The sequence below is a fragment of the Callionymus lyra genome, chromosome 6, assembly GCF_982586985.1.
Source record: "Callionymus lyra chromosome 6, fCalLyr1.hap1.1, whole genome shotgun sequence".
Taxonomy (NCBI): Eukaryota; Metazoa; Chordata; class Actinopteri; order Syngnathiformes; family Callionymidae; genus Callionymus; species Callionymus lyra.
Genome location: NC_141823.1, coordinates 28,846,920 through 28,873,212, shown reverse-complemented (window position 1 = coordinate 28,873,212; position 26,293 = coordinate 28,846,920). Strand labels below are relative to the sequence as shown.

Genomic DNA, 26,293 nt, shown 5'->3' with positions numbered 1-26,293 from the left:
CATTCAGAATCAGAATCAGAATTTTACCACTTTGGAATTTGCTCGAGTATAATCGAGCAGCATTGAACATGAAAGAATAAAATCTTAAAAATGAAAAAAAATGTAAAATACAGTTAAACTATAGGCATTATTGATCATTAAAGTGGTTATCTTAAAAATCATGTCTGTTAATGAAGTAACTATTCAAAAATGTACAAAAGGTAAAATATATATATATATATATATATATATATATATATATATATATATATATATACTGTATATATAATTGATGTTCTTTGATTTGTCTTTTGCGTCACAGTTCATCTCTGTGATATTTGCATGACGTTCACATCAGAGGTCTTGGCTAACCTTTTCTTCTTGTGTCTCCTCTTGTCAAAGGTCCCTTCCCTTCGACCAGTTGGCTGTTCATGGAGACCCCCAGTTGGGCAGGTAAGTGTCTCAGCAACGACCGCCCGCTGTATTGGCTCTACACCTCGAGAGGGTTTTACTGTTACATGCACTTACACGTCCACCTGGGTTGCAGTGCTGAGGATGTCTGTGTGTGCATCCGGCTGTCTTTCCGAGTGTGTGTATGCGCAGAGTGAGAATGTGCTGACTGCAGTGCTTCGGTTCTGGGCATGCCCATTAGATGTGGCTATAAATCCTGAGCGCAGTGCTCTGACTGTGTCAGCAGTCCAGCCAATGAATGGATATTAAACGCCACAAAAAAGCCTCTTTAATTCTGCCTCCCTCTGCCATGCTGTTGCACACTCTCTCACTCTTTCTCTTTATCTACTCATCTATCCGTCCGTCCACCTTCTCTCCATCACTTCCTGTCTTCCGCCCTCTTGCTCCGGTCTAAACAAATGAGGCCATTTCCAGAACTTGAATATCTGGTTAAAGCAAGTGCTCTCATCAATGAAATATTATTATTAGTCAATACTGGATACACAAATACGAAACCATTGAGCAGTATTTGTTGGTTATGTTTCCCAGTGTTCGCTGTGCGCGCCGAGTGTTTTAGTGCGGACTCGTAAACACAAGCTGTAAACCCTCCGTCCTAATGTTACCCTGCTCACTGCCTGCAACTCACCACTTGCTTCCAAGCCTCGTGTGCAGCTCCATCATAAAACTGTAGTATTATTTCCATTGAATTTGTGGCTCTGAAGCGTGACCCTGGCTATAGGTGTGGCCATCTGTCCTACTGGCCCCATCAATAGCAATCTAATAGCAAGAGGAAAGATCAATCACAACTAACTTAGATGGGTGGAAGTGTACACTTCGCTTCATATGACTCTATTGTGGTGAAGTCGGGTTCATGTTCGATTCAGTGCGTTTAATATTCTTCATCTCAGCATATTTTAGTTCAACATTGGTGGGATATAACATCGCCTCACACAGTCCTAGATGAAAAGATTTAAACTTTATTGTTTGAACTACCTTTATTCTAAAAATAAAATTAATTAAGTTAATTTTAAATGTTCTGGCCTCTGGTCGGTTTAGCGGTACTTTCAACAAGTCTCAAATAATTAAGTTCCTTATATAGAAACACTGTCTCTAAAGCAGTTTTGTGGTCACATGACACCCACAGACACTACGAGCAATTCATCCGGAAAAGGTTTTAATTGAGGAACATCATCAAAATAATAGCTTCATTAGTCAAATTTAACTTATCATTGCCTAAGTGTTAACATACTAAATGTATATCCTCCCTCGCGACCCCCATAAGGGATTAAGCGCTACAGAGAATGAATGAATTAATATATATCCTCAAAATTGCATATATATTGTTTCCTTAATGTTTTACATTAAATCAGATTGAAACGTAGCGTTAGTTTAGTTAGGATTACATCAAAAGTATTTTGCCTAATACTAGAATAATGGCAGGAAAAGTTAAAACGTCCAATACTTATTCTAGTTTTTCGTTGAATAAACTGAGGTCACAATGTTTACGAAGAGTTTGGAACAACACAAGTGATGTCAGGGATTTTGGAAGCTCCCCGTGGAGCCTTTGACAGTTTGAAGTTATTAGTAGGATGGTTCTTTGTATGACATCATTGGAGGGTGCAACTAAGGTAGGATATCGAGAGTACAACTGTGGACTTTCTTGGGCCATGGTTCATCATTGAGTTCAAATTGGTGCAACATTCATATCAGTCCAAGAAGAAAGGCCAACACTAATCTAAACAGCCCAGTACTTCAAATATAATGTTAAAAAAATCTGATTAGAGTTCACATACAGTATGTACACAGTCAACAAACCTAGTCCAAAGAAGTGGAAGTGTATAGTAGTGGGTTGACTTTCTCCAAGGTGTGCTTCACTAACAAGGTAGCATCAGTAAAAATATTGATAAAATATTAAGCAACATTTTATTCCTTCAGAAAAACTTCCACAAAAAGTCTTGCTAATGGACAGTAACCAGTTATAACAACCAAACGGGTAACTAAGTGGTGTTTGTGAATGTCTGTTACTTCAATAGTATAAGGAATATATATGTATAATTATAATTGGATTTCTTCTTACCAAAATTGTTTCTAACTATTTTATTTTTTTTATTTATAAAGGCCATACTCCCAAAATGATCTTATTTTCGTGGATAAAATGGAACTCCCAGTGGAATTCTTGGTTGTGAAAATCCCGCTATAAGACCCGAAATTACTTTCCTGGGATACTTCATAGGAATTGTTAATATGCATAATTTGTTGCCATAGTAGATGAGCCTACACACACACTGTGTTTCTCCATAATTTTCAATTACAGCTGGGCCTGCTCCGGCTTCTATCAGTGTTCGTCAACAGGCCTCCAGGCCCAATCAAGGCTCCGCCGCCCAATCACACTGACGTGGCAGCTAATTGGAAAGTTGCGCTGAGCTCAAAGTGAAGATCATTGTTGGAGAGCCGTAGACGCTTTGAAGCGACGTGCAGAGATATGTATTGGTGATAAGGTGCGAGAGCTGATGTGACAAACACACTGTTTGATGCTCGCTGGAGCCCTGGATCAGCTTGTAATGAAAGCTGCATTGTTAAGTAGATCAAGACGGATGGAGTCAGCCAAACAACAGTGATACACCTGTGTCGTTTATTTGAGGGAATAAAGGAAAATTGAATAGAGAAAATTTAGTTACAGCTAGTCATTAAAGGGGGCTTACATTTCGTGCTTTAAACTTTATTTGGACTACTTTGTTTTAAATTAGTATGTGAATAACGTTGCAGTTTTTCTCTCATGCTTCCAAGTACATTTTTTTTCCCTTTTTTGACCTAAAACGTTGCAGCACAGATGCATCCAATATGTAACCAAACAAGATTTAGCAGAACCAAAAAAAAATTAAACAGTAATGTTCATTGTTCTTTAAAGTTTTCACGAGAAATACAAACCTAGAAAAACCTTTATAAGATGTTGAGTAGTAGAAGATGTATCTCCTCATATTCAAGTCTTTGTCGTTATCTTTGTTATTTCTAATGGGTTCATCTAATTTAAGTTGTTTTTCACTGCCATTAAAATTTCTATCACTTTCTTTTCATTTATAGTTTCCTATAAATTATTTACGACTAAAATGTGTGTGGTAGGGATTCACTACATTTATCTTTCATAATCTACATTTTTATTTATTACATTTTATCTATCTATCTAAATTGATGCTTTGTTTTCTAACTATACAATCTTTCTCATACATGTTCAGGTTCGTCTGTTTTTACATATTGTTCCTGATGATTCCAACTTTTTTTGTATTATACTGCTTAACATTTTTTTTATCAAAGTCAATATACAAAAACAATATTGCCTATTCACAATGAGCGCATCCCAAGGACTGCTGTCTGTTTTACAAAAAAAGGTATATAGTTGGATTACTCAAACATATTTTAGATTTCTATTCAACCTTTGGAAAATAAAATACAAACAAATGTGTTTTTGCTATCCCTTGTGTTGTCTCTTTGTTAAGGTGAATGATCTCCATGTATTTCTGAAAGCCAGGGAAGTCGCTCATCTTGAAACAGAGAACACACAAGGGATACCACAAACACATTTGCCTGAGAACAGATGGGTTAGGAGTCATTTTACGATGCCGCTTTCTCTGAACCAAATACACACTTTTGTGCAATAACGTTCCTTCTTGACCTGAAATGTGTTCATCAAAAGAAAAGCCCCGCAGATACAACAAATGTGTAACCACTTCAAATCGAGAACAAATACACACCTTGATAACTCTTCAACAGATGTGTGAGTAGGTGGTTTACGTGCACATGTGCACATGTTAAATCCTGCTAACGTTTGCTTTGGCTGATAAATGAGATGTGGTCGTTTAATGTACTCGAACATCTAAAGTTCTCCTGCTGTTTTGCCCGACAGAAGGTTACTTTTGTTCCTGCACTCGCAACATGGATCCACTCTCAGTGCCACTGAATCTACATTTTTTTTTTGCAGACATTAAATTTCAGATGCAATTTCCTCCGCTGCTACCTCAAGTCTGCGGTGATAAATCAGGTGCACCGGCCATTTGTATAAATTTCCATTCCTTCAGTATTTTGCGACTCTGAACAGGAGAGCCACAAAACGCAAGTGCTTGAAAATACATATTGTTTTTATTGCTGCGACTTGCCCTCTCCCATTTGAGTTGATCTTTTAAGATCCTACGTCCTTTGAGTCCAATGGCTGAATGAATTTCATAATGACAGATTCAGACTTACGTTCGGATGATACAGATATACAGTCGTCCGTCTCCATATCACAGCACACCTTCTGCGTTCTTGCTGTTTCACTGACAAGGTCTGTAGTTTTTATCACTTTGTTTGGTAACTGATGCATAGCCTGCTGTAGGCCGCGGCCGATAACAACTCTTTCTCCTTCTCCCTTTCACCAACTCGGCCAATAAGTCAGTCGCTCAGAGAGTGTATAAACTATGTCAGAATGTATAAACATTAATGACAGTTTGGTAAACATTTATAAAAAGTGCATGGAGCGATTATGAAGCCTTGACCAATTTATTTTTGTTCAAAAGTAGAAACAAATGAATGCTGCATCACCAAACAGTGTCTTTTATTGATTAATTATTGTTTTTTAATTATATTGGAATACAATTTAAACTGTACTTCTTGAATGATATATAATGAATGAACTGTAGAATTGATTTGCAGGTAGTAAGTTCGAGAAAAACTGTTTCCGTAAAGATGGATGAAAGCAGGACTTGAAGTTAATGTCAAAAACATTACCTCATTTCGGAGTTGAAAAATAATAATCACTCATATTCTACTCACTCTAATGTCACCATTTTTTTATTAAAGTTTTTAATCCATTTATTTTTGGATTCATGGGGAGAAATCTAAGTAAATGTTACATTCACAAACTCTTCTATGTATATTGTGACGGCTCCCAGTGCAGACAGCAAACTGTGGGAGCTCTCAAAATATGTATCTGTCTTTGTAAAGTGTAGGCATTTCAGCTTCTGCTACAAAAAAGCATTGAATATAGATCAAGGTATTGTTGTATTGGATGTTTTTAGGGCATATTTTTGGACAAAGAAAAACTGGTTTGCTTAACACAGTCATATGAACGAATGGCCAAAATGAACAACTTTCTCTCAAAATAAATTCAACCCTTAGTCGACATTAGGGTGAGTGGAAAATGAGTGAAGTTGACGATCACTTTAATGAAACGCTACTGCTTCATTTGTTTCAGGATCGCCAAGGTGAGTAAATTCCCAATAAGTATGCCTCAATGTCAAAGCTGCTGCCACAGATGAGGATACATTGATCAAGTAGTGCTGACCAGCAGGACAGACAGTTGAGTGATATCTATTCTACATTCAACTTCTCAACTGTAGCGACTAAAGGAGCAGCAGATAACGCCTTCGATGAACTTCACCTTCTCTGTTGCAAGTTAGTGCTAAAATATACCAGTAGACTATGAAGAGAAAACCTCCTCGGTCCGTACGAAGAGACAAGTATCGACAAAGAGACACAAACTAATCCTAACGGTACCTCTGATCGCTCGGGGCGGATTGTTTCGTCCTCGCTCCCCGCCTGATGCTGATTGGCAGAACCCGACCTCGTAGTCATTAGTTAATGTTAGCGAAGCGTGTGTTTGTTTCCTGCTTATTAAAAATTGAAGCGTGGCCTTAATGGCGATGACACGAAGCAACTGCTGAGCTTTTAAAACCACCTTTACATTATTAACGCAGATAAACACCAGCATCTGGGCCTAAAAGGGGGAGAAATCACCGCCAATGATTGTTTCGGCGACTCCCCTCCCAAATATAGCTCTGACACGAGGGTCCGGCTGCAGGTGCACACAGACACACTCGTCATTAGGTCGACCGGGAGGGGGGTGCGATGGACACAGATGGCGCTGGATTTTATTGCCTCTCATTGGGAGGACACAAACACGCAGACGCCTCACAAGTGTAAATGACAAAGGTTCTCTTTGTATTTGTTAAAGTGATGTCCAGCGTCTCTGAGCTGCTTTTAACACTCCCAGAAAGGCCATTACAATTAAAGGAGCACCGGCCAAAGCGAAGGGAAATGGAGAAGAGTGTGATGAGAGTAAAAGAGGGATGTCAGCACAAAGAGAGGTGGAGATGCTTTTAGCCTCTCTTCGCAGGAGTAATGTCCAATTACTGCTCGGTTTGAGGCGGCCGCCTCACACCGCCATCAGCGCACAAGCATCAGGTTATAGCCCCTCGCAATGGGCTGAGTGTCAGCTACCATGGATCACAATCAGCGAGCAGGACCGCAGGGCCATCCGGAGGAGAGCGGACGTTTCACATTCAATATTCATGTTGTTTTACTGGTTATAATAGGCGGCAGCAGTCGCAGGCTGAGCCGGAATTTCAAACGCCGTCATGAATAAAGTCGTCCTCTCGGCTTTTAAAAGCACAATCAGGAGGAATCCGGAGGAGATTCTGTTCTCCGTCCTTGTTCTAGTCGACACTCTGGATGTGACCAGCAGGTGGTACCAGATATTTAATTTTCCTTCTGTCTCTGCAAGCCTCACATTTTAAGTGTGGCATTTTCAATAGTGAGCTGGAAGAAAAACGGAGCATTTCAATAAGGTTTGAAATTGATTTGAATTAGCTTGTAGCGGGTCAACCAGTCCCCATAGCTTCACTGTTCACTGATCTGCAAAAACAGATTGAAATTAAGAAATTAGATTTATGTTTTTTTTTCTTGTTTTCACAGAAAAGCCACACTAATCTCTATACATTCTATATTTAACAGCAGTTTAAAAAAAACAATAATCCTCCTAATAAAGTTTATTTTCTTATGTATTCATTGTTTTGCCCGTTTAAAAAAAAGATAATTCTAAATGAGGATGATCTCCACCACACTTGTCTTTCCTTTATAGAAAAGTCCAGTCTTTATTTTCATGATTTTAGTTCCTGGTTTAACCATACTTACCAAACCAGACTACCAAAATAGTCTTACAAAATTTAAGATCACTTTAAGATCAACTTTTGATCCTTACTAATTTTGGTTGCTGAAAATTGTTTGGTCAGTGAGGATTCCAGCCAGTAACAGGGAAGTTCACTATGCTGTCCCCCATTATGACTATCTCCTGCTAGATAGTGAAAAATAGTTTACCTAACTAAAATTAGTTGATTTCAACCAGCAATGTTATGGTTAACACTGTAAACTGAGATCAATACGATACAATTTTATTTAAACGGTCTGGCCTTAACATCCTTATCTCAAGACACTTCACAGTTAAACTATATTGGAGAAAAGAAAAATAGATCCCAGTCAACATCAATGATATTTAGGGTGGTACTAAGGCCACACTGGGATGCCACTGTAAGCCCCACATCTGATTCCAGTATCACGATATGGCTAGTGATGGGTTGATGAGGCCTCATGGTACAGGATTCGTTTTTTTTACACTGTATCCTGATGCAGTGTATAACTATTGATCAGAGCAAAATAATATAATGCAAAGAGCGCCATCTAGTGGCTTTTCAAAAGTTAGACACTACATCATGATACAGCATCAAACAACTGATGCTCAGAGGCCTCGTCAACCCATCACTACTACTAGCTGATACAGTTGGAAGCCCATTTGGTCTGATCTTAGTAACAAGTAGTTAACCACAATGGGATCTGGAGTGCACCCCGACTAGCAGTGCTGATGAGGCGACACGGATGTCTGTTCTGAGATGGCAGTGGAGTAGAGGCAAGACAAGAGTTTCCAGAATCTTTGCAACGATGATGGGTCACTGGTCAGTAGCTGTGCACCTCCACATCATGTGGTCTCCTCAGCACAAGAACCAGGCGTGACGATCAGTAAAAAGAGTGAAGAAGTTCACATTGCTTGCGAAAACAGCAGAAGCCTGATTTTCTCTGGTCTCTTTCCTCGACAGTGTTGTGTTTTTAATGGGACCGGGTGAGTGAAAACAGACTGGAGTTGTTGTAAATCTTCACATCATTAACCTATTTTTGAGTGTATAATGTTTTCCACACTCTTAGGGATTCTCCAAATATCACTTGAACATAAACGACTTCAAACGAAAGCATCATTACGAAGCACAAACATATACTAACGTGTCACGAGCATAATTGTTTCAAATTGTCACGCTGGCGCAGATGTCACATCTTTAGGGTAGATTTCCCCACTTCAAGCTTTCCTCAAAAACCTACCCTTCCTCACGCTCTCTCATCCCAACATGCGCTCTCACTCTCTCTCCCTTTCTCACATACACATGTGCACTCTCTTTCCCTCTGCTTTCTTTTTATGTCTCTCTCTCTCACATTTTATACTCTCATTCATCATGTTGACAGCAGCACAGCTACTTTTGTGAAATGGAGAAAAATGTTTAAGTCAGCTTTTCCTCGTTCTCTCTCTCCCTCCCCTTCTTTCGTCGCCATCCAGATATGTGTGCGGGTGTGATGGTGTGTGTGTGTGTGTGTGTGTGTGCGCGGGCCACAGACGGTAGTAATTTCTTCTCAGTAGAAAGCATTTTTACATATGACATCCATACGGGATTCGGCTCAAGATGCAGAGTTGCCAATTGCTGGTGAATACACTCGGTGTTCAGTGTAAACTTCCACGTTTCACTTCCATTTCCCAATGGATGAATCTGGAAAACACACAGGAAGGGAACAACACAGTTGTTGTGGAGGAAATGTGTGCACTTAAAGTGTATTTTTTTTCATTGGAGAACTCACTATGCTTATGTTTGTGGTTCAAATTATTATCTGCATAATTGTGCAAAATATGAGATTTAAATTAATTAAATAAATAAAATATGTTTTAATTTGTTTTATTGAAAGGAGTCAGTAAGTTAGTAAGTAAGTAATTTTTATTTATATAGCGCTTTGTTTAGCATACTTCCCATATACGAGAAGTGAAACATGTAGAATAAGTAAACACCAGGCCACACGTTGGTGAGCAACAGAAGATAAATCACTCCAATAGGATCCATCAAGGTTGTTAAATCGCTGTGCAATAATGCTGACTCAAAACAATTAACAGAGACCAATTCTACTGATTAAACGTTGTCTTATCTGCAGTCTTGTTTAATAGCACGGCATGATTCACTTGGAAAAATAGTGAAATTAACACATTTCCGAAAACTATAAACCAGTGGAAATGTTGCTGTTAATGTGCTTTGACATCCAAATTCAGCTCAAATACAATTGTCACTGTATCAAGGTCACCAAGGATTCACTTTACAGATTTACACATAATAAAAATCAAGTTAAGCAAACCTACAAACACACTAAATTATATATAAATAATCTGGATAGGTTCTGAATTACACCATAGTCAAAAATTACACAATTACTAAACGTCACTCAAATACTCATCAATTAATTCTGTACCGCTTATTTTTTAAATTCTGTTTATGCAATGCAAAGTTTGGCTGATTTAATTATTTTAAGTCACTGTTTGTTTTCTGGTCTAAAGTAGGAAAGTTCCACAACAAATATTTTCTTTCTTTCGTGATAAAAAAAGGTCAGTAAAGTTTAAACTAGTGATTATGAGATACAAGATAAACTCAAGGTGTTTAATTCGACCTAAATTAAACTCATTATGACAGCATTGAATTTTTGAAAATGATGTGTGTTAAATTGAGGGCGTCTTTTCTGTTAATGCTGTTGAAGATGAATCGATCTTCTTGATGGAAAATGATATCTTGGTCTCATTAAAAATCTTGTAAAGGGTGTGGGAAAATAAAACAGGTCATATACATCTTACATCATTTGTCTTGTGGCTTTTCCTTGATAATAAAAAAAGAAATAACTCAATATGTGTGCTTTCAAGAATCTTAACGATAAGTAAACTTTTTCTTCTTTTTCATCTTTCAGTTATTATGGACAGGCATTGCTCACGTGTGTCTATGTAGGCTCTCATCCATCCAGGTCATGGTTATACAACCCTGAAACCCTTTGGACTAATCATGTTGACGAACTCTAACTTTGTTTTTACCAATACAAATATCTATGCAGTATGTAGCAACTGTGCAATGGATGTACTAGGACGTTACAGTCCAACTGTTCCGACACGGATGAGGAGCGAGAAATACTATTTCATTTTTTAAGTATTGCTGCTTAAAGACTAGTTACTATGTGAATATCAATGAAAGCGATCATATTATTGTTCATTCAATTGATTATCAGGATCAGATCCATGGGGTAAATTGTTAGCTATGATTATCAACGGAGAGGTTCCAAGAGAATGACATTGACATATGATATATTATTGTCGTACATGTCTAGCACCAGTTCCTGACCATATCTTGCTAGTGCCCATTATGAATCTTGTAGTGCTGTGTGTCCGAGTTCAAGGTTGAGGGTGTAATTCCTCATCGTTTCTAATTCAGTAAGCATATTTTAGTGTAAGGGGGGTGAATGTGTGGGTGTACAGATGCTCTCCCAGATCAGACCTCTCCTCCTCCGTCATGTTGATAAGGCCTTGTTGAAACTCCTTAATCTTCATTAAAGATTGAACTGAAGAGGGAGGAAAAAAGTTAGTGGAGGGATGACGACAATTAAATTTTAAACCAGGAGATAAGGCCGTATCTGCGACTCCCACCTTCTGCCTCAGCATCGGCCCACTCGAATGGTTTGGAAGGACGTAGAGATTATGTGCTCCTGGGTGAAAGCAAGGGGATGTGGAAGGACACTTTGAAATTGATAACCTCTCATTTCTGGCTGGCCTGATAGCGGTGGGCAGCCCCGCAGCCGTGCAGCCAGGCTGTTGCCAGAACCATTACCTTTTTAATTATGCCTCGCCCACTGACTGGATGTGGTCGTAGTAGTGGTGTTACAAGAGGGATAACCCTTTCATAAAGGTGACACCAGATGCTTGTCCGAGCCAAAGATGATTCTGCTGCTTCATCATTCTATCAACAGCGAAGGAAAGGTTCTATGAATTGATAGAAATTGAAATTGGAGAGATATATATAAGTACATTCTTAAAGAATTCACATTTAAATGAAGTCAGTTGCAAACTTCAGAAAATGCAATAATTCCAAAAAGCACATTTTCTTTATTTTGCTGAATCCTTAGTTTATATTTCCATTCAGTTTTTTCCTTGATCATTACTTGTCGGCATGAACATTTTGAAAACAACAAAGAATGCAGCTTACTGTATAATGAAACAAATATTTTGAATATTGAGTAGGTACAATAGGTGTGGGAAACACACCAAAAACTATTATTGTGTATGTTATAAACTGTCATGAATAGAATGTTTTTGTTTTCATCCTAACAGTCTTACTGATATCTCTTGTCCCAACCAATGGTAGCATTTATTTGACTTAATGACTTTGGTTGAAAAAAATTCAATCATGAGGTTGTTTTTTTTTTTTAGAAATAATTTGTCCATTTTTAAGAACGTACGTTTAAGGTCACTCCAAGATGAACTAAACTGCTGCTCAGTGGTAACCAACTTCATAAAAGTTGTATTGCAGAGAATCTGAGAAACTTTAGCTCAGTTTATTTTAAAATGTACTTTTGATACAGAAAACTCTTCTAAATCTGATTAGTAGTTATTGAGGCTTTGATTTCATCTTTGTTTTATTATATCAGGCCACATCTCTGTTCATAAACTAAAGTCAAGTTGTCACAGTAATGACAGATTCAAACTTTCACATTGTGCAAAACAATCGGTTTGGATCGGGAGTTGCAAAAGCCACATTTGTACTGTATATAGGAGAGAACATTTTCTAATACAATTAATTATAGTTCTCGTGCACAACCTTAACCTAGAAATAGCAGAAAAGTATAAATTTAAGTTCTCACTCTACAGTCAAGTCCACCAATGGGTTTTTTGCCGTTTCTTCGACCCACATGTGGGACCCACATCTATATTTCATTTATTTACTTTTAAAGTACGTCACTGTTGTGATCTGTGTTGTTTTTTGTGAGGGAAAATCAATCATTATAACCACAAGACCGGATTAGTGTTTCCCAGCTTCAGTAGCAATACATGATACAGTTAGAACATGAAGCAGTAAAACAGCAGTCACAGGCTTATGAAGTTTTGTATTGTTCCTTTATTCTGGTTCAGGTCCCGTTTTGAAAGGCTTTTATTCAAGTTTACAAAAGACACATTTGCTCATACCAGAGCAGAGTATTTGAACTTCTTATTTTGTTCTCATGGGTAGGTTCCCCATCAATATCAGGGTACCCGCCAGCGCCATTCAGCATAGGGGCCCCCTACGCTGTGATTTTGATCCCCTGTTAGCTTACTTACAGTTCTACAAGAGTACTGCTTTACTCTGAGGTCTGTGGATCAGAATCTACTGATGGTTCCGCGTACACATTTCCAGACCAGAGGAGAGAAATCCTTCCAGGCAGTTCCTCCTAAGCTTTGGAATGTTCTTCCTCTCCCTCTGTGTTTGATGATCTATTGACTCCTTCAAGAAACATCTTAAGACATTCTTATTTGTGCAGGCTTTTCCCTGATTTTCTGGGACTCCTGTGTTTGTCTCTATGTGTCTTGGCCTTTTAAAGCATGTATTTTAGATGTATATTGTTTTAAATATATTTTTTATAAGCTCTTTGTGAACCTGGTCTTGAAAGGCACTTTACAAATAACCTTTACTGTACTTTACTTACTTACTTACTTACAGTGTGAATTGGGCTGGGAAGGGGGGGTTTTGTTTATTTTCTGCCATTATTGCGCAAAATTTGGCTTTCAAAACGCTACACTGTGAAAAAATCCTGGTGAGAACCCTGAATATATGATCTAAATATATGTCAAGTTAACATTATTTGTTATTGTTGCATATAGTAGATAGTAGAGAGAGAGAGAGAGAGAGAGAGAGAGAGAGAGAGAGAGAGAAAGAGAGAGAGAGAGAGAGCGAGAGAGAGAGAGGTGTTTGAAGCTGTATCATGATGCAGTCTCTTAATTTTGAATGGCCACTAGATGGCACTATGATGAAAATAGATGAAACCTGGCATAATTTACAAGCTAAGAGTGCCTTTCAATTATAAGACACTGCATCAAACAACTGATCCTGTATCATGATGTCTTATCAACCCATCTAGTAATCTATTAATGCGTCATTACTTGACACTACAAAAACAGCATTAAGATTAAAACTACCTTTCCAAAGTTTGGGTCTGAAGACTGAGATCAGCGAGTGATGCCGCTTCATCTGCTTCAAAATCCGTATCAAGCATTCTTCCACTGGGATTACACATGTTTAGTCTGCCTCTCTTCGCCGTCGGGGACAATATGCCACTGTAGCAAGGCTGCATCTGGCGGTTTCAACACAATTAAAGAACTGCTTAATAAATAATAGCCTTGCCTTCATGCCCCCCACACCCCAACCCATACCGTAATAAATCCATTAGAATGGCAGACCAAAGAGTTTCTCCTGTTTTTGCTCCATTATTGATGAAGACAAATTCCTCCAGGCACTAATTAGATCAACAGGAAATTAGTATTTATTGGAATACAGGCCTACAGAAAAGGTCATATTGAATATTTGCTCAACGCTCTGGTCTTCCATGCAACACTTTCATGGTTATGCAAAAGGTTTTAATGGAAAGTCTATTGCCCAATATAGTCAGCAGTGTTGGATCAGTGGGGGGGAGAGAGAGGTGTGGGCAGAGCAGTAATGGAGTCATTGCCTTGGCACTGATTTCTTAAGAGGAAGGTTAAGCTTGTAAGAAACCATTGATTTCAAACAAACACCACGCAGACATGAATCAGGCTGATATGTGGTCTCATTTACCTCATCATAATCCACTAAGTATCATAAAATGTTCAAGAAAATGAAAGGAACAACAGAGCTAAGTGGTGGATGATGAAAGTCTTTGTCCTCCACCCACAAAAGGGTCGCTTGTCAGATGCAATAGACGCCGATTTCTCTTCATTTTTTTTATCGATTGCTTCACCTTTTGGACGTGTGAATGCTTCCTTTGCTGATGGATAAAAACACGAGTGTGGTTTGGATGGGAGATCTTGTAAGTCTGTGAGTATGGTGTTGCTCAGTGTTGAACCTCATAAATACACGTTTCTTGATTTTCCAGCTGTATTTAATTTGATTTAAAGCATATTTATTCTTTTTTCCTAAAGTTTTATTTCAGCTGAGTTGTTGTATTTGACATATCCAGAATCAAAGCTTAGCCTTTTTTTCACCCAACACAGCAGGCTTCTTTAATATGTCTGAATGTTTGAATGCTCACTCTATTCCTTTTTTCATGAAATTCTACATAATAGACGGAATAATCTTGTCCAATCCTTTTCTCTCCCCATTATCAAAGCGTGTCATGTAATTATTCACAGAAGAGCTCTTTGAACGGAGAAAAGAGAAATGGAGAATGCCGTGGTGGTGATCAGGTCGTCATACTCCTTCTACTGCCCCTTCGTGTGATATAGTGAACATAAAACATGATGGAGCTGTGAGATAAGACTCGAGAGGCCAATGACTGAACAAGGCTTTGATGGGCTTATTATTCTTACTTTGATTTATTGTAATTGACCTCTAAGTGGAGATGGTCATAATTAATGAGAAGGGGAAAAGACCAGCTCACTCTTTTTTTTTTTATCACTACATTTTCTTACACTGTCCATCAACAATTCAGATAACCAATAGTTCAATTTAGGAAATAAATGTTCTGGACGTGGACAGCTCTGTTTATTTAGATCATTGCAGCGACCTCACAACAAGAAGGTTGGAGGTCGCATATGGCGACACTCGAGAGCCAGTAAAAGAAAATGAATGTTATTACAATTTCCTTTTTTTCTTTACTTTTGTACACAACAGAAGATTAAACCCATTCGTTTTTGGCTCCCCCTAACGTTAGGACAGCCTATTACATTTCCTCAGGGGCAAAATTGTATACTGGCACTGGTGTAAGGGGGAGTCAAGCCAAAAGCAAAAAAGCTAAAAAGAAACAAAAGGAAAAAAAGGAACACAAAACGATGAACCAAAAATGCCAATCCAACATTTATAAACCACTAATTTTAAATTGATATCAAAACAATTTTTCCTAAATATGCTCTAAATATTCACTCTTAGTTTTTTCGGATATACAATACAGTAATTTATTAATCTATTTAACTAATGTGTTGAATTAAGTGTCTATTAAATAGATGTTGGACCTCTATTGTACTCATCAGTATGTGTCTGTTTGTACAAAACTCTCTTTTTATTGAAATGTTTACATTAGAAAATGATCCCACTAAAAATGCTTTGTTTTTCTAGAGATAAAATATTGTTTATCATAACCACGCCCATTCTGCTTTGATTGGTCAAGCATTAGGGTCCGTCACTGCAAGTCATCAATCTCAGGAAAGGCTTCACATCAGGTGGACTTGTTGTATAAAAAACATTTTCTACTTGTTCTACTCGGATCAGTGTTACTCTGACCCGATCAGGGCCATATAAATACAGTATAGTCGAAAGGCAGCATGTGGCCCCGGGGACACACTTTGCCAAGGTCTGATTTAGGTAATCATTAAAAAATCAGTTTTCTCTCCCTGGCTGTAGAAAATTAAGTAAAATAAAGATGTGTGAAAATTTTACATATTACTGCTGTAATATATAGACATACAGGAAAAAACACATTTGTGAACTGTTTTTTTAACTGACTATTAAAATGAATTCAGAACCCTTCAAATATCTTGTATTTTTCTTTAATTAAAGAAAGACCCTTAATATGTTTGTTGCACAATTTCAAACCCAAACTGATGTAAAAAGAAACATCCTTTTTGTTAATATTTCACTTAAATCACACGACAGAATCAATAGATATAATAGAATAATTGGTTAACACATACTGTACATTTAGAAATATGCTGACTTCAAAGGTTTTGCCCAAATTGTGCACTTTGCCAAAAAAGGAAGTGTGGATCGATGTACACTTTCCACCCTCAACGACCGCCATCTTAGATGACGCTAAACGGAAGCTAAGTCACTGACGATGGGTCTTCGGAGCAGATCCCGGCGTAAATGTCTCTAGAAAACACACAACACATTTTACCACAAAACAACAGTAATAACAAAACAAAACAACTTAATAAATCGTTTCAAAGCGCTGTCAAGTGTCCGCGATAGGGTTCCAACGAGTTGTTGAGATCAACGTTAAAAAGTAGTAGAAGAAGAAGCTGTCATTTCCGGTACGTGTGTAGCAGCAGTGTTTGATTTGAGACAGTATTACCCTGTTGATATGTGCGCACTATACCAGTAAGTTCACTATCTTACATTGTACTGTAAGACACACCGCAACTCAATGACAGAAGTGTGATAAGAAAATACCAGGTCTACTAGAAAGGTTTCAAACAACGATTTGATTCAACAGCAGGTGTCTTAGTGCTGCCGGTTCCTCACATCACCTTCATGTCAATTGCCTCTTGCATAGGCCTTCATTTACATTCTTATCCCGGGGTCCATGTTCTCCCTGTAGGAATCTCGTGCCAGCTCAACCCAATCTACGCTTCACTCCTCATTTGGTGCCTCTTCATATATCCCCTTGACCCTCGTTGCTTTCCTGGCTGCTCTCCTTCTCCTCGGCTTCATTCTTTTCCAAGAGGATATGGACAAAGGGATGGTGATAGAGAAGAGTTGAAAGATGACTTTGAGAATGGAGATGTGCTCTGAGCTGCTGAGCGCAGGAACCAGAGACAATGGAAGAAGGGCAATCCTCTAGCTGCTCAAGTCTGCATGATTGATACCATCTGTGTGCTGTCTTTTTTATTCACCTTAGCTGACACATGACTTTCAACTCACCCGTGTGATCCAATGGAGGTGTTATTTGCTGTATCTGAATGCTTCTATACAACCAGTAAACCACCCATGATCTCCAAAGGTTCAGCGTTAGACACGGGCTGATCTCAAACCTGATGTAGAAGATGGATATATGATTATATAAAACAAGACTACAACAGACTCTCTTAAAATGATAGTTCACCCACTCATCCTTATGTCAAGTTAATTTTTAAATTATTCTGTGTCTTTTTGGAGTCACAGGCAGAAATTTAGGTTTTCTTCGTAGGAAAAGACGTATCAAAAATCATCTGAATGCCTCTATACTGCTCGTCTGTTACGTTGTAGTGAAACCTCAACATGAGAAATTGTTTTGTTTCTTAGGTCATAGTTTGGGAGACTGGGAGCTTCCACTACAAACAAGCTTAATATATGGACTTATTTCACTTTTTCCAAAATGATTTCTCATGTTGAGGCTTTATTACAAACAAGAAATACAGAGATATTTGGATGTTTTTAAGTGCGTAATTTAGGACAGAGATAAGGGATCGCTACCTTCAAATGCACATGTACTTCTATATTTTATTACAAAAAACTCTTGGTCGACATAAGAAAATGAGTTTAATTATAATTAAGTTAACTACTCTTTAAATTAATTATCTTGTCTTACCAGCATTGTACTTTGGAATATAACGATCAATCTTATTTCGTTCCCCTCTTTTTCCTCATCTGTTGTTCCCTCGTCTTTTTTCAGCCGATATCATCTCCCCACATCCTTTATTTACATCCCTACTTTATCATGTTCTTCCCCCTGTCAGATTCTAGGTTCCCCTCCTCATCCTTCCCACCACCTCTGCACTCTCCTCCCCTTATCTTCTCTAACCTCCACCTATTTACATCTCAACCCTTCCGCGCATCAGCCTCATCTCCGGCACTCGCTCGCTCTGCGAGTGTGGTATAGGTAGGTGTCTCTCCAACCTCCCCACGGTGATGACAGTGTGACAGCTGTGTGCCGCCGCGATCACAACCGCCCTTTGATCACTCTCTCCACTCGCCATTGTGGCTAATGAGCGGAGCAGGAGGGTTCTGTAGCTCGGGCGCCGGAGCTCCTGCGCCCACCGCCGCTCCTCCATCTCAACTTCACTTACCCCACACTCCTACCAGATTCCACACAAATACAACACGCTTAGTAGACGTGTGGGGGTTTACTTTACAATGAAAAACAAGGAATAGCAATTAAAATATAAACAAATCTTCGTATCCTAATTGTGTTTCCTTCTGTGTTCTTTTTACTTCGCTTTACTGTCTTTTTATGACCATCGGAACCTCATTAGTTTCTCACAGTATAAAGGGTCTTACATGGATGGTATCCCAGGAGTATGCATAACTGTCCCGTTTCTTCAGCAGCAGTCTTTCACACCCAAGTTTCCAATTTACACAATTTTCATTCTTTCTTTTTTTCTTTTTTTTTTTTTACATGGTATAGACTTATGTTAGAAGTCTATATGGTGGCTCGTTACCGTTTCATCCGGATCCAAGCCACGTTGGCCTAAAGCGCTGGTCTCGAACTTTCGGCCGTGATCTTTTTGTGGTGCAGGAAGAGCAAGGGACTCACTTTTTGTGCGACGTCAGATGGTTGAGGAAGAAGGATAATCCAATGTTAGCATTTTTGATGATTATAGAGTTACAACGGAACAGATTTTTAAAATTTAAATTAGAAAAAAAAATGACCAGAATTCAAAGAAAACAATCAAACCGGAAACAACAAAATGAAAGTTAAAATTGGGTCATAGAAAAAACTGCAGGAAGACCCCCCCCAGTCTCCACAAGAATTAGCCTATAATTGCCCCCCTGGCCAGTTGAGTAGATGATAACCGGCCTTAAGTGAACAAGACAACTCTTTATTTATTGAATTAATCAAATAAAACATGCAGGAGAGTCTCGTAACATGTTAAATGTGACTTCTATTTTTAAGGCTTTATGCTCTCAGGCGGCACAAAGAGCCATTTCAGGCGCGACAGAACCATCAACATCCAAGAGCTCTAAAAAAGGAGGCTGAAGAACAGCATGCAACAACAATTGCTGTGTATTATTTCAAAATGTTCTCATTATGAGAGATTGAATTGGAGAAAGGGTAGGTAAAATGAATGATTATTAATTTAAAAAAATAAAGGGAAGTGAAGGGCAACCCCGTCAACATCTCCCTGAGTCCCTGCTTGTCTTCCTGCAAAAATGGAAATGCACGACAACACAAGCAGCAGGTTCCTCCCTCGTGTGAACCGAATCCGGGAGGAAGTCGTATTTCTTAAACACCGTGTATCTCCACACTTCTCCGACTTAAACTCCGGCAGACAAAAGAAGCTGCTGCTGTGGATCAGCGAGCGAGCGGCACGTCGCCTCAGAGACCCCCTCGTGCCTCCTGGCTGGCGTTGAGCCGACAGCCTGTTTGCCCTCAAACACCATCAATCTGTTGATTCAGTTACCGGCATTTGCTTTTGTATATTGAAGCCATCTGCATGCAGGGAAACAATGCAACGAGACATTTACAGACTAAGCCCTTAACACGTTTTAAATCTTCCCTTCAATCACTCGCTTGATCTGGGCACTGGCTTATTCCTTCTTGTGTCTTCTTTTCTTCTTCCCTCTGTTCCTCTTCATGAATGTTTTCACGTTATCTCATGATGCTAATTCATCCCTATGAATCCTCCTTCACTTACGTTGTGAGTCTGTATCCACCGGACTGGTGGGATGAGTTACCATTGCTTCTGAAATGCAGGTATGAAAGAGAAAAAGAAACGGGTAAAGTACACAGAAGAGAGAGAGAGAGAGAGAGAGAGAAAGAGAGATGGTGTTAATATTGATCTTGGTTAATTAGATTCCTATTGGAGTCCCCGTGAGGGATTGGAGTGGCAATGCTGGGTGTTTGAGTCCAGGCGGAGAAAGCCCGAGCCAGAATTAGAAGGAATTCCACTTTAAACATCAGATTGTTTGGACACAAAGCGTAGAAATCAGTGCTTCTTTATATTTGATGTATTCAAATAACTCACTTTAATCCGCCGCTCTCTGTTTAATTAGACTTTCCTTTGTCTTTGGCTGCCTCGCTCCTCAGATCGTTTATGTTCTGACTTCATTTGCATTTCCTTCTATGTGAGCGGGAGTGTGTGTGTTGGCATGCGTTGGGACTCCCTCCATCTAATCATAGCCAGCATGAGCAGATGTGGTTCAATGCTCCTGTGAACATGTATGATTACCCAGGAACATGTGTAACCCACAGGATGTGGATTTTAGCCGATGAAGCACCGCTCTCCACCTGGTTGGTTTCCCTTGCAGATCTGGCCTTTTATTTTTTCTCCAGAGATGGATATGGGTTTTTTTAAACACCATCCTCAAGCCCAATCATCTACTTTTGTCAGGTTCCTTTTATGTGTTTTGTGCTGAAATCCATTCGCTCAAGATTTACCACAAAATACATTTTTGGAAACATATTACTTGTGATGGGTTTAAATGAAATTTCCAATCCATAGTGTAACTAGTGTGTCGTCCATAGTGTCTGAATAGTGTAACTGTTAATTTGTAATGAGTATTTTGTGTATATGTCAATATATTGCCCCCTAGTGGTCTGGTACTTGCAATGTTTAATATTTTATTGCAGCTATGAGTGTTTACTAAGGTTTTTTGTCAAAGAAATTTGGTTAATTTTATTTTTTTGTTGTTGTTGCTCTTCTTGCATTATTGAAAATCCAATTTCAAGAAGTGATGTTCAAGAGTTATGGGCAAACATGAATGTTCATTTTAATGTAGTAAGTGATGATCAGGTGTCTTAGTATGTATCTACAGTATGTCCTGAATTACACACTTAAAAACATCTAAATACCGAGTGGTGCTCGTAGTTAACAAACCATCTTGTATTGAAGCCCGGAAATAAGGAATTCCCAGACGAGCTGCTAGGCCAACTTCATCTTCATCTTTGTTAAAAAAAATGATACTTAAAAGTATCCCAATACCTCTGTAAAGTCCCATTGTATTGAAGCCTTGACATGAAAAATGTGATCCAAAAATGTTGCGCATATTCCTCATGTTTCAATGATTAAAGCCATCAGGCTGGAGTTGAGAGACTGATAACATCTGTATAAACAATCTTAAAATATATAATTGTTTCATTTTTTTTCTTTTGTACAATTCCTTATATTCAGGCTTAAATACAAGATGGACATTACATGGACGAGCAACATCAAGGTTTTGGATCAATAAATTGCTTCATTAAAATGGACATACATTTTTGACTACAACTCTAAAAGGTAACATTACTCCCAACCCTTAGTTGACATGAGGGTGAATAGAAAATTAGTACATTTTGGGTGAACTATCATTTTAAGTGAGTCTGTGTAAGAATAATGTGAATGTAGCTACATTACCTAGTTATAACTAGTTAGTTACACAGTGAAACTGATTTAACTTGATGACTGTGGTGCTCCCCCCGCTCCCTCTGAATAATCTCTTGAGATTTAACCATTATTTTTAATGCCACTTACACCCTGTTTTTGTGTTTGTGCTTCTGGTTTTATCTTATTCCTCTAAAGCACTTTGTGCTGTGTAAATATAGATTAGCTTCTTACTTAAATCCTTCTTTGTTTAACATGACACTCAATCTTCCTCAACGGCACGTTTTGTAAACAGGCCTGACAGGAAGCAGACAACATCCTGTAGGAGAGTGTCGGCTATCTTTGTGAAGACCTGTTATGTTATCACCAACATTAGGGAGATCCTTTGTCTCACCGCAGAAACCCAAACCTGCTTAGTACGCCATTTGTCACGCCGAGGCTCATTTGATTCCAGTGAGTGATTGATCAGGTGATTGATGGCGTCGTCTTTCTGCCTCTTGGATTTCGCCGGCGCACCTGCACGGACAGTTGACGTGCGCCTCGTTGGTGTGCGTCGGAGCTGGTCTGACTGGCAGCTCACCTACACCCATCCATCCTCTCACTCCCTGCAACCTGGCCCGTCCTGCCATCACTCTGCATCCTTAATTGAATCCCTTCGATATATTCCCCTTGGCTCAATGGAAAGGGTCACTCGTTTTTGATTGCCTCACTACACAATTGGATTTTTTTTTTCTCCCAAGCTGTCACAGTGTAATGAAATATGTGTGTCTACATGGTTTATGTTGGGCCTGTCGTCTGTCGATCAGCAACGCTTTGCCATTCATCTCTGACTGAAACTGTTTTCTTATTAAGTGTGCGTCGAGAAATACGTTTCACACTTTGTGACTTTGGTATTTTCTTCTAAGAAAATGATTTTCCAAAACAAGATATTTCACCAAAATACAAGTTAATCTATTAGTATGCCAGTAATGCATTTTAAAGAATGATCCGAATTGAAAACCTGGTTTAGATCTTGAAAATATAATGGTCCAATCATCGAAAAAGAAAAAAGAATAAATTCTACTATGAAATATTAAACATCAATTTGTAAAGAGGGTGAGAAACTGTGGTTATAGCTACGAGCTGAAATGTGTGAAAATACAACCAGACAGGTGTGAATGTCAGAGTCTGCCGCTGATTCAAACAGCATATAAATGTCAATTTAATGTAGCCTCCTCTAGGGGGGGAAGGAACGTTGGTGGTTCAACAATTTGTTTTTCTCAAACTAGAGGAGAAGGCAGTGCTCAGCCGTGAGTTGCAAGTCGAGAAGAATCTGAAAAGAAATATCTCACCACCTCCGAGCAATAATTGTTTGTGTATTTACCTCTAATTTGACATTAATTTTAACTCTAAAGATGAGCACACATTGACCAACATTGGACAAGAATGTATATGGCCAGGCTGGACATTCTGCGGCCATATGAGAATAAAACATAAAATAATGTAGGTATACATGAACACCATGTTTCGTGTTGTTTTTATTATCTATTGTGTCACAAATGTGGGTGTTAGAAATATAGATAGTTTGTCTTTTAAATCATACTTTACCTTTTCCATAGTTATTTTATGGTTTATTGTTCAAGTGTGCGTAAAATCAAATACATTTTTTGTAAATTCAATTTTTTAACATTTACATTTTCCTATTAATTCATTTTTTATGTTGCAATTACACTTTCGTCCGCTAGATGGCAGTCATTACACCCTGCTTATCTAAAGTTACAAAGAAATCTATTCGAGGACTGAGGACAGGAGGATACTGTCGACTCCAGCAGCTTTTAAAGCTGATGTATAGCCATATTTGTGTTTAAAAAACAAATGAGAGAAGTTATGATTTCAGCTCGAGCCACTAGTGTCTGTAAACAACACTTAAAATATATTGTTTTTTCCACAGTAACGCTATATATGGTTATATATTGTATTGTTTCCCCTGTAGCTAAATATCGCATCACCAGAATATTGCCAAGGCACACCCCTAGACACAATATATAAGAAAACAAACATAAAAACGCAATTATTTTAGAGTAATCATTATCATCATTTTAATAATTACTATAATAATAAATGAAATGTAAAAATGATAATAAATATTGTTATCATAATCATTATAGTTAACATTTAACATACATTTTTTTTTGCAAGTTTTGTATTATTTTTAATTTATTATTATTCAATTCGTTTTGGAAAGTTAAAAAATATAAAAAAAAAAAAAAAAAAATTGAGGTGATTGAGGGAACTAGGGTTAATGGAAGAAATGGTCATACCATCAGAAAACGTGGTTAATTCATCATCATAAGGATTTTTTCTTTCTTTATGAGGGAATAATGGAGATGACATCACTAATAGAATTACCCTTATAATTTTAATTAATACATGATATTTGAAAAAACAACAAGTTTTTGGTCCGTCTCCACTTCAGTGTTCGATGTGTGCACCTCCGTCATCATTTCCCGACAGCTCTCTGACTGCCATCATCTGTCTCTCATCAAGCCCGTGAGTCTCCTGCTGCTCTAATACACGACTCGCATGCGGCAATAATGTGTGTCACAGCCTCATTAAACCGTTACACAACAAACCACCACTTCCCAAATCACAGGTGCGACTCCACGCTGCACCGCATCAGCAGAACACACGCCCCCTCAACTGAGGTCACATGGCGGCGCGACACCTCGGTTCATGCGGGCCCGGTTCACGTCTTCACGGCCAAAAGATCAGATTGGAAATATTGTTTGAAAATATCATATCACTTCTGATCCTTTTCGCTGCTTTTCCTGTCGATCACGCAGTTTCCCTTCCTCCACGTTCCAGTCATCATTTTCCCGGAGCACATCATTAATACTATCATGGTCATCATCGTCATCATCATTAGCGTGGAACGATGCAGTGGGAGGAAGATCACACCTCCCACAACTAATTATTCAAATGAGCTGTTTACCATCCATGTACATCACCAGGGCTGATATGTCAAAATAAACAAGAGGCAGTGTTGGGATACAAATGTATTACTTGTTTATATAGTGAACATATATTACACATTAACTACTATCCTACAAAAAATAAATGTGTTGATAGTAGCGATGGGTTGATGAGGCTTCATGATACAGCATTGGTTGTTTGACGCTGTATCATGAAGCCACTAGATGGCACTCTCAATTTTATAATCTTTGGCTCTAATTTTCACTGATGTTGCCATCTAGTGGCGGATCATGATACAGCATCAGCTCATGACGCCTCATCGACCCAGCCCTTGATAGGTGCTACTTGCATCACAATGCCGTTGTTAGTTTTAGTAGTAGTTAACAACGGTAAACCGAGCTAAAATGACTAGTAAACATGTGAGAAATCTAAATTGGAAAGCTTTATGTTTTTGACAGAGAAATGTTGTGTAAACCAATTCATACCTTTCTGTTTTCTTTAGCGTGTATCACTTTTTATTTTGTTTATTCACTGGATTATTTATTTGTTCATGTTTGTTTCATTTATTTTATTTTATTTTCAGGGGAATTATTTTTATTCTTCATTCAATCCCAGACCATGCACACACTCCTTTGAGTCATTCATTATTCTTTGTTAATCAAGTATTGCTGATCAACCTGGCTTCACAGACGAAGCAATATTTTCTCACACGGGTTGTGGTTTGTGCATGTTGTGCCTTCATCCGTGCTCAATCTCTCAGCCCGCTAATGGGCAACCCTGCGTATCGAAACATAATCAAGCGCCCGGTGGTTTTCTTTTAAACTCAGCCTCTGATTATGTGTCAGGCTGACCATGAATAACACACCCATTAATCGACGTATCACTGAATGAATGTTGCAATCAATTGATTTGCCGGAATGCAGATTTAGCCGCTGTGGTTTGGGATTAGAGTCAGCGATGAATACGTTCTCCCTCCCTGCCTTCAACATCTGACGTTGGGGAAAATACCGGGACAAGGGGAACACCGAGGTCTTTCTGTAGGAAAACAAGCGACTCGCTTTGGTCCTTGTTATAACGAGGAACTTTCACACACACACACCAGCGGTACACGCAAATATTGAGCCTGGGGGCAACAGGGTGTGTGTTTGCTGAAATGGCTGTTTTCTCGGCTCCCAGGGGAGGGTCTGTTACGGAAAGCCATTTTAGAAACTAAATAAACAGGTCTGTTAATGGTCTTCCGCTGCCTTACCATATTTCTGCAGTCAAGGGCCTTGAACGTGTTGGAGGGGGGGAAAGGTCACAGCACGCTTCAAGTACAAGGAGTTGAGTGTGTGTGTGTGTGTGTGTGTGTGTGTGTGTGTGTGTGTGTATCTGATCAACACGGTTTGGTTTCAGTGCGGATACGAGTATGACTTTAAAGTCCAGCTATGCAGAGAAACATTTATATTTCGCTGTGTAGTCGGTGTAAAATATGTCCATTTTTGATAAAAATGTAAACAGTATGTGTAACATATTAAGAAAGGGAAATTTCCTACTGATCTCTTAGTCAAAGTTGAAGGGGGAAGGGTTACTCTAGGTTTAACAGAAGGGTGCACGAGCAATGTATTAAAAAAACAAACAAAAAAAACCACTAAGACCCCCACAGCCTCTGGTCCAGTTTTCACCTGAATTTACATCTGGTGCCCCCCGGGTAGTTTCGTATGAGAAGCCTTCACTTAGATGAAAATAAGTGTATAAGTAAGAAAAAATATTGAAAATAAAAAATAAAGATGATGAAAAATTAGGGGGCTGACAAACCTACTGACACATTATCTTTAATAAAAT

General features: G+C 38.6%; 1 protein-coding gene across 2 annotated transcripts in view; it reads left to right on the top strand.

Annotated features, from left to right (window-relative positions):
- rbfox3a (RNA binding fox-1 homolog 3a) overlaps nucleotides 1-26,293 on the top strand; it is a 458,688-nt gene that overhangs the window by 220,438 nt on the left and 211,957 nt on the right. For both annotated transcript variants that reach the window (XM_087794610.1, XM_087794608.1), the window contains exon 4: nucleotides 382-432. In XM_087794610.1, the coding sequence (XP_087650736.1) occupies nucleotides 411-432 (22 nt within the window). In that variant the 5' untranslated portion in view covers nucleotides 382-410. The remainder of the gene's footprint in view (nucleotides 1-381; nucleotides 433-26,293) is intronic.